This window comes from Misgurnus anguillicaudatus, chromosome 5 (genome assembly GCF_027580225.2).
Source record: "Misgurnus anguillicaudatus chromosome 5, ASM2758022v2, whole genome shotgun sequence".
In the NCBI taxonomy this organism is placed as follows: Eukaryota; Metazoa; Chordata; class Actinopteri; order Cypriniformes; family Cobitidae; genus Misgurnus; species Misgurnus anguillicaudatus.
The window spans coordinates 12644620-12653799 of record NC_073341.2 but is presented as its reverse complement, the minus strand read 5'-3'; the positions used below and the strand labels follow the sequence as shown (position 1 = coordinate 12653799).

At 37.1% G+C, this 9180-nt stretch overlaps 2 protein-coding genes across 2 annotated transcripts; one reads left to right on the top strand and one right to left on the bottom strand.

The window, feature by feature from the left end:
• Positions 1–795: 795 nt before the first annotated feature.
• On the bottom strand, positions 796–5901 carry gins4 (GINS complex subunit 4 (Sld5 homolog)). The gene is made up of 7 exons (XM_073867566.1): positions 5667–5901; positions 5417–5506; positions 5139–5249; positions 2508–2605; positions 2314–2402; positions 2018–2108; positions 796–1033 (listed from the first exon to the last, which is right to left on the bottom strand). Exons 1-7 carry the CDS (start codon positions 5763–5765, stop codon positions 937–939), a joined length of 675 nt encoding a protein of 224 aa, XP_073723667.1. The 5' UTR covers positions 5766–5901; the 3' UTR covers positions 796–936.
• Positions 5902–6411: 510 nt separating this feature from the next.
• cox5bb (cytochrome c oxidase subunit 5Bb) lies at positions 6412–8740 on the top strand. Its single transcript, XM_073867565.1, has 4 exons — positions 6412–6569; positions 7117–7187; positions 7270–7374; positions 7796–8740. Exons 1-4 carry the CDS (start codon positions 6473–6475, stop codon positions 7901–7903), a joined length of 381 nt encoding a protein of 126 aa, XP_073723666.1. The 5' UTR covers positions 6412–6472; the 3' UTR covers positions 7904–8740.
• Positions 8741–9180: the final 440 nt, after the last annotated feature.

The window sequence follows — 9180 nt, the reverse complement described above, 5'->3', positions numbered from 1 at the left end:
AGACAGGTGTTCAAATACTTATTTGCAGCTGTATCACACAAATAAATAGTTCCAAAAAACATACATCGCGATTTCTGAATTCCTTGTCTCGATTCTGTCTCTCACAGTGGACACGCACCCACGATGACAACCCCAGACCCCTCCATGATCTCCAAGTGGGAGAATGGTTCTTTCCACTGTATATATTAAAGGAACAGTATGTAGGATTGTGGCCAAAACTGGTATTGCGATCACAAAACTTGTGGCTAAAACTGGTACTGCAATCACACAACTGGTGGCCAATACACAAAATGAAAACATAAACATCAGTTGATGGCTCCAACTCCACTTTTTAAATGACAATATCCTGGCCAGACCACTGTTGTCAGTAATATAAGTATTTGAAATGAAAATGATTTCTTAATGTCTAGTGACATATCAGGGCCATTTTATGATTCATTGATATACATTTCTTACATACTGTTCCTTTAACTTTAATGTCATGACAATTAATATTTGCACAACGTATGCACAAAATTTGTTATACATAATTATTTTCACCTCAAAAATGTATTTATAAGTGAAAATATATACAAGACAATTTGATTCCAGAACAGCAGCACAAGCCCGCTGACCATAAAAAAAAAAACAAAAAAAAACAACCCACAATCATGTAAACCAACCCACAACTTCCCATTTACAGAGAAAACCACAGCTTCCGTTTCAAAGGGAGGGTTTCAAGCGTCATACAGCAATACCAGAGTAGTCAAAATATGACAAAGCTTGCAAGTACAGATTAAATACACCCTAGGTAGGGTGTGAACTATACTACAAGCTTTTAATATCATACTGTTTTGTTAATATTAACAACACTGATCCAGCCAGACAGACGTGGAGTTGAAAATGAGAAGAACGAGTACAGACGTCATTCATACTTCTGTCCATTCTGTTCCTGTGCTAAATAAGTTGCACTGCACCGCTGGCCACTAGAGGCGCTATAGTACGATAACGCATCAGATGCTGAGAACCTTCATCCAAATCCACAACATACTCCCTGAGGAAGACAAAACAGAGAGTGTAAGAAGAAAGACATGTGGAAAACATGAAAAAATTACTATTATAAAAGAGCCACTACCCCTGATATGATAACACTTTATTTAGACAACTGAAGAGTAGGCCCAAACACTTTGCCAATGACCTTAAAGCCACTTTATTAATCATTGAACTTTGTGTTTGGTAATAAAGCAAATTTCTGCTTCAACCATATTGCAAAAAAGTATTACTAGCAACTATGCATAGCATACTAGTAACTCTGTTAATAGTCAATCATGCATTGCACACCAAGCAAGAGTAGCTTGCAGGGCATGGTCTGTATTTGAGGTCGTCAGGAGTCTACTTAGATCCGAAAACCAGTAGTCTGACCCAAGATCAAAGCGTGTGCCTCAAGTATAATATTCATGGCCTCGGGTAATTTCAAATAAAAGTGAGAAGACACAAATTATCTTGCGTGTGTGCGAGCCCTTTTCCAACCCCTCATCTGCTTGCCAAGAGGGCTTGCGACATTATGTAGCTGGCGGTAGGTTAATTTTAGTTGAGACAGACCTGTCAATCAATTTTGAATGCACATTTTAGCGGTTACTTTGGTGTCATCACCAGATAACAAATGAAAATAAATGAAGCAGCAGGCCAAATTGGATGCCACCGGGGTTTGTTTTCTGTCTGACTGGTGCATGTGGGGCTGCAAACTGCACACACGTTGGTGTTGTTTACATTCGAGTTCAAAAAATTGCAACTGGGTCAGACTTGTGTCTAACTTTCTTGGGTTTGTCTCGGGTCGTGTCTTTCTTAAAAAAAAATTTATTTATGCACGCCGGATTCGGATAACACGCCTCATTTTGTGTCAGATACATTTCTTTGGACCCAAGAAGACCTCTAGTTTGTGTGTGACAATTGGTTTACACCTACAAAGCCTTAAATGCAGTCTAGATCATCTCAATAGGTTTTGGAACAGAGCATTTTTTGGATGTCTTGTTTATACCTCTGCTCATCTGTTTCAGGCTCCACAAGGATATTTTCCTGTCTCTCTTTCACTCTCAGGAACACAAACGAGTCCAGGCACGGCTCAGGAACTCCACACCAAACAAACAAACACACACAAACGTGTTAGTCAATTGCTACATGAGGCAATTATCTGCTTCAAAACAACTTTGCTCCCGTTATTTTCTGGTTCACAAACATACTTGTCATTCAAGAAGATTGCATATGTTGGATAAACAAAATCAAAACGACAATCTTGAAAATATTCCTATAAAATAATTTCTTATTGGTGCTCACCTGCTTTCAGCATGTCAATGCTCTGAAGGTTTGGTGGCATGTGTTTTAAAGCTACAGCACGCAGATACACCTCTGTGTTGGCCAGATACCTACACAAATAAGATACAATAATCACTTGCAGTAAATTACAGGACAATGCAATAGGAAGTATGAATAATATGACTGTGAAGATGATTCTGAATGAATTCACTCACTCTTTAGCGAAAGCAAACTCCTCAGGAGACAAAAACGAAGGGTCCCCGTCCGCACGTGACTTCTCTTTCTCCAAAACATGAGGAAAAAACTTTTCTATCTGAGGGAGAAGAAAGAATTGTGTATTTTATGTATACAGTTCAATTAAAAATGAACGGATCTGGAAGATGCTTTTATCTAAAATACAAATATTGCATTTTAGGGATGCACCTGTTGACCGGCCATAAATCGTTTTTTTGCTTATAATACACGATTGGCAACCGGACGTTTTTTTTCCGGAAGTATATTTTTTAAATATATAGAAGAGTTTATTTAATTTGGATAAATTTGTCTATGTCTTACCAATTGTTATAATTTATATTTGGCTGGTCAGTTATGAACAATAGATAAAATTTAACTGCTAGCAAAAACTTGACCGTTATTGTTTTCAATAGCCAAAACCCTTTTTTTTTGTTATTTTTTGGGCCATTTTTTCCTTTATTGGATCGATAGTAATTAAGGAGACGATGAAGAGAGGGGTATGGGATTGGCAAACGACCTGGATCCAGGATTTGAACTCGGGTCGGCAGAAGTGTATCTGCACCATGTGTTGGAGCACAGTCCACTACACCATCGGCTCCGACGCCAAAACCCAGTTTAGCCTGTGAAATACCAAATAAACATCTTGTTTATTTATACTTTAATTCTTTCTTAGGCACAATGTGAAGCGAAGTCAATGCAACCCCTTCAGCAGTGACTTATTCACAATACAGAACTACCTCATTGCTTTTATAAAACAGTTATAGTGCTGCACAATTTATCGCATCGCAATCGTGATGTCAGCCTGTTGCGATTATATGACAGCAAAATGTTGCAATTATATTAAATAAATAAATGTGTGGACTTGTTAACACAGACTTTCTGATAACAGTTTGATGATTTTCCTTGCTGTTTAAAAAAAGAAAGAAAAACGAACAAAAAAGGCAGTGCACGTGTGGCATGCACGTGTGTGGTGTGCGTTGTCACTTATACCAGAGCGAAGATGGATGCAGAGGAGGTTGACAGTGATCTGGTAGCTAAAAAAAACCTCTACGTCTGTTGTATGGCGGTATTTTGGATTTAGGATTACTGACACTGAGCAGTTTTACAAATACACATTGTAGCTAAACTTTGTGTGGATTTTCCTTAAAACCCATCAAGTTGACTTATGATACCATTTAGTATAATCGCAATCGCACATCGCAATATTAGCATCAATAACCGCAATGGGAAAAATTACCCAAATCGTGCAGCCCTAAACAGTTATGAAAATTATTCGATCCATGATTTAAAAAACGCAATGTAATCTGCTTAACCACTAATATAATGTCATTTGTCAATGTAATATTGTTATAATGTCAATGTAAATTACGTAATTTGAGAGAAGGCATTAAGGACCGAGGTCCACTCAGTTTAAATATAAAATACAAATATTAAATATGTATCAATGTAACTTTCATGAAGTAAAATCTGGTGACTTCTTTTTCAAGGGCGCACGATGCGAACCATGTTACAACAGCCCATCATGTGTGTTGCTCGTCATGTCAAAATATGTGTTCGGCATGTCATGTGAACCATGCGCATCACGTGTCTTATCAAAATAAGTGCCTGCTGCACACGCATCTTAAAGCAACACTAAAGAGTTTTTGCTCTTTGCTCCCCCTATAGGTTAGAAACGGAATTGTCCATTACCACTGTCGTAAATAATTTAGCATACTGCAGCAAAGCTGGCTCTGATTGGATTGTAGGTCTGCCGTAAAGCAAGTTTTTGTAGTTTTTACTCGAACTACAGGACCGCGACGGTTGGAAACTTCTTTAGTGCGGTTTTGGCCGATAGAGGGCTGCAAAGCGAATGTGAAAGTGCCGTTCACACTGTTTCGAGTGGATGAAGGACTTAAACTTTTTGGAACCGTTATTTTGAGGTAAAAAAGTTGAGAAATGTTGAGAAATGTTAAACTTCTGTTGTGAGCAACGGCAGTGACGCGGCGCCGACGGATCCACAATTCAGTTCGGCAACGCATGACGTCACCCATTAAAAGTGAATGGGAAGCGTTAACGCTTACGCCCTTTGTGAATGTACCGCAAGTCTTCCTTGCGCTGAAAAAACGACTATATAGTAGGCGAGGATGACCTACTAGATCCCGAAGCCATCAGCAGTAAGTGGCGTGTCTACTAACCAACATCGTTGCCTGGGTTGCGTATGTGTGGAACGGGTCTATCAAAAAAAGGTCCAGATTCTATTGGGGTAGGGACGTGTTTGTTTAGATTTTTTTAAATGTCAATATTGGCTTTCAAAGATCATGCACCCCGCCTTTAACTACCCTGAATTGCTGGGTGCAGCCGCGTCTGGTCATGACTGTGATTTATCGCAAATAAAACACAACTATTGACCAATCAGAATCAAGAACTGGAACTAACAGTTTTCTTAAAGACATATAATGTAAAGGACTGTAGAGACTCAAGATATTTGTGGGCTGGTACTCATAAATTCGTAAGCCTTTGAAGGCTAATCCATAAATATTTGCCACCGAACAGGACATTTAATTTGTTTATTTACAGCAGACAAATGTCTTTGTAAGCATTATTAAGTATTTTCATCTTCATTACTTAAATACCTTCTGCAGTCTTGAGCGGAGATAGCTGCTTAGAACAAAGCGTATGCGATCGATCTCCATACGGTGAATGCTGGCCTTCAAGTCACCTTTTCTCACTCTCTGAAGATTTTCCTCCTGCATGCATACACACACACACACACACACACACACACACACACACACACACACACACACACACACACACACACACACACACACACAGGAAAAACAAACTGTCTGTAATCAAACACAGTATTTATTTACATATCACTTAACATCTTATGGCATCATTGACACGCCTCCATATGTGTCAGCTGCTCCATCACACATTCAACCAACTCAGATTTGTTCTCCAGCAGTTCAGGAGAAAACTTCTCATTAAGCCAAGCCTGAAACATAGGATTACGGTTCACATCTTCATAATAGACACATTTAAGAAATTAACATTCATTTCATTTCCTTCATAACGTACTTCTATATGACTTTAATTTTGCGAGCTTGTATGAATAGCACGTGTTACATTGTGTACTGTATATTAAATGTCCATACCTCCTCCAGTTTGGCGATGAGCTCTGCTGGAGTCATCACATCTTCCTGACTCTCCTCTCCTCCACTAACATCACTCGTATCTGATAACACATCTGCCATCGCAATACACTCGTGATCGCAAAATAGATCACCTGTATTAATCCAAAGCCAGAAGTGCGCTTTATCCAAACAAGTATAAAGTATACGTCTTTTTTCGTCTTAAGAGACTCGAATAATTACAGGAGTCATTCAGACGTCTGCGCAGACATATGAACAAAAAACCCGACAACTAAATGTCAGACTTTCGGATGTTTACATTCTCAAGCGCGATCAACGCGTGAACTTTCTGATGGAGAATTTCGCGCCAGGAAGACAGGATGCGGTGATGACGTCACTATGTGTTCGAGCTGGGTGAAGTCGCGCACGTTTACGCAGAAAGCATAAAAATAAATCCAACATTCAGACAAAATTACAAAATTTTACGAGAACTGACTGTAACTCTAAACGACACACAACTGTGATTTAAAATACTTATATTATAGGAAAATATAGGCTAATATGTAGTATATAATAATATATACATATGCACGTATTTAATGATGTGTTATATAATATAATATTTATTGGATTAAAAATGTTTTTCACTCATTTAAAAAAAATAATTATTTATAAATACGAAATTACAAATAAATAATAAATAATAACATTTCAGATTTTGACCAGTCGTCCAGGACGCTAGATGTCAGCATTGCGCCTTTCATGCGCTTATCTTTCTTATGAAACACACAGCAGCAGCAGCTGTGTTTGTGTAAGTTTTTGTCGTTAGAATGGCAGGCAGGCTTTTCCTCAGATCAGCGGCTCGTGTTATTTACAGTCGTCGGCCTTTTCCTCCTCAGGTCGCTTTTAGAGGACTGGCATCTGGAGGTAAAAGTGTGTTTGAAAGACGTATGCCTATTCTGAATCAAACAGGCGATCAGTTTAAATAGTAGCTGCTCGTTGTTATTGCTACAGTGTTTGTCTGCCACATCTTAATATAAGTTCATCTTGCCATTTAGCTGCTTGAATGCATGTGGTGATTTGAATTAGACGCAAAGTAAACGCATGAAAGTTAAATGCATGGACATTTCTATTGTGCAGTTTTCTCAGGGAACTCACGTTAACCCTTAATCTTCTTAATTATTGTTGTTCAATTACGTTACTGTCATCCTAAAGAACTGAATGTACATGTACGCCGGGTACAATAATGCCACAATAACACACTAAATAATGTATATAATATTCTTCAAATGCAACAAAACAATAGTGTTAAAGTTGGGGAAAAAGAAGTTTATAATATGCTAACACGGTAAACGTAGCTTATCATCTTTCATTGTGTGTACCCATGTGGACCTCATTTTCAAAACAAAAACTATGATTAAATGGTAAAAAGTTAAATAATATAAACATAATATAAACTTGATTTCGTATTTAGGTATCCCATCAGATGAAGAGCAAGCCACCGGTCTCGAGAAGATTGTGTTGCAAGCTGCCAGAAAAGGAGCTGTAAGTATGTTGTATATATGATGTGATCAAATAAAGAGCGCACTGTGAATTTAAAGAGTTAATACTGTCTTTTCTCCAACAGGATCCATATAGCATTTTAAAACCGAAGGAGTATGCTGGCTCTAAACAAGACCCCCATATCGTCCCCTCAGTTAACAAGAAGAGGATGATTGGTTGTGTTTGTGAGTCACAGTACGGTCTCTATAGATTTCTATTTGCTTTATTGCTTACAACCTGCAGTTTTTCGTGTAATCTGTCATTGCACTCATACTATGCAACAAATTGGTATATGACACCCATAATCAACAGCAAAAACATGTTTAACATAAAAACATGAGAGATGAATTATTGACCCATTATAGTGTTTTGAACATTACACAATCAATCTTTTATACTGTCTGCACTTGTGATTGTTGGAAGCAGTTTGCTGATCTTGCTTTATTATGCACACAAAACTTGCCAGAAAACGCTAAACTATCTTGATAGCCCTCATATAGTAATTTAGGAAACAACACTGGTACTGTATATTTTCACCCTTAAAAATGATAAAAGTCAAAGCTATGCTGTTAGTGTGATGCATTATATTCTTGTGTTTTTGTGTTTGTGAGGAAGACAACACAGCAGTGATCTGGTTTTGGCTACATGAGGGTGAGGCTCAGCGCTGCCCATCTTGTGGCGCCTACTACAAACTTGTTCCACACGAGTTACCCCATTAAATAGACATCTACACTGCACAGCATAGGTAGCCAAACACTCCCGACTGACCCTGAAACACCATAGATGTCTGGCATATTCACAACTTACTGCTTTGCTATTCTGTAGATTGTGCACTTGAAGTGCACTATATAGGGGACTAGTCAGGTATTTTTTACAATGTTAAAATAAACCAATGCAATATTTAGTCTGAAAAGGCAACACTTGGAAAGCTATAACTTCCCCCCGCAACATAAATTTTGGTTTCATTCCTTAAAGGGATAGTTTACCCAAAAATGAAAATTTTGTCAGTATTTACTCACTTCCATAGTATTATTTTTTTCTTACTATATACACAAATGGGACTCGTGATCGGGTTCCTCAAAATATCTTTCTTTGTGTTCACTAGAAGAACAAAAAAATTTATACAGGTTTGTAACAACATGAGAAAGTTAATGATGACAAAATTTTCATTTTTGGGTGAACTATGCCTTAAATATTTTAAGATGAATAGTTTACATACCATATTGTTTGCAAAAACTTTGCAGTTTGCACATTTTGAAGTTTCTAACAACATTCCAAATTTAATGAAATATATTAAATATGTTCTTTGTCCTGTTACATAAGCTGTTACTTATAACCTGCAACTACAATAAGTATTACAAAAGTTTGGACATTGTAGCAAGTAAGATGATGTCAACTGGAGTTGTCTCTGCTTTGCTTTTCAAATATGTGTACACATACACTGCATTCCTTATTGTGTGGGACTCAAAGTACAGTACGTTACATTTACTTTGTTAGTCTTGAATTAAAATTTTGACCTTTTTGATGCATCTAAATAAATGTGGCATATTACAGCATTTTTTTGCTTTCTCATGCGTGCATTTCAGAAGCAGAAATGTTTGAATTAATTTGCATGCATTGTCTTGAGAACCTACATTTGACAGACAGAATTTATTTATACAATTGTACAAAGAAAGTTTTCAAATTGCTCGTGCATTGTCAACAAACTTCCATCAGTGGCATGATACAGAAATATAAAGTAAAAAATAGAAAAGGTTTAAAATAAGATTATGAAAACAATGTGGTTTTGAGAATGTCCCATTTTTACATTAATATAAACGAGCCCTGGTAAGGACTAGGTAAGGTAAGCAAAAATTACCTTTTGTTATAAAAAAATAATTGATATAAAATAATTTTTGTTTAACCGTGTTCATCCTTTCGCAAATACGCAATGAAAATATGTAATATTCTTAAATATCGTTGTCAAAAATTACAATAATAATCAATTTTACTTGGG

Excerpts from the sequence above, each read along its gene's own strand:
- gins4 (XM_073867566.1), bottom strand. The coding sequence starts at position 5,765 with ATGGCAGATGTGTTATCAGATACGAGTGATGTTAGTGGAGGAGAGGAG. Across the intron at positions 5,250-5,416 it reads AGCAGCTGACACATATGGAG|GAAAATCTTCAGAGAGTGAG; the intron begins GCGTGTCAATGA and ends TGCATGCAGGAG. Across the intron at positions 2,403-2,507 it reads GAGTTTGCTTTCGCTAAAGA|GTATCTGGCCAACACAGAGG; the intron begins GTGAGTGAATTC and ends TTATTTGTGTAG.
- cox5bb (XM_073867565.1), top strand. The coding sequence starts at position 6,473 with ATGGCAGGCAGGCTTTTCCTCAGATCAGCGGCTCGTGTTATTTACAGT. Across the intron at positions 7,188-7,269 it reads AAGCTGCCAGAAAAGGAGCT|GATCCATATAGCATTTTAAA; the intron begins GTAAGTATGTTG and ends TTTCTCCAACAG. Across the intron at positions 7,375-7,795 it reads TGATTGGTTGTGTTTGTGAG|GAAGACAACACAGCAGTGAT; the intron begins TCACAGTACGGT and ends TGTGTTTGTGAG.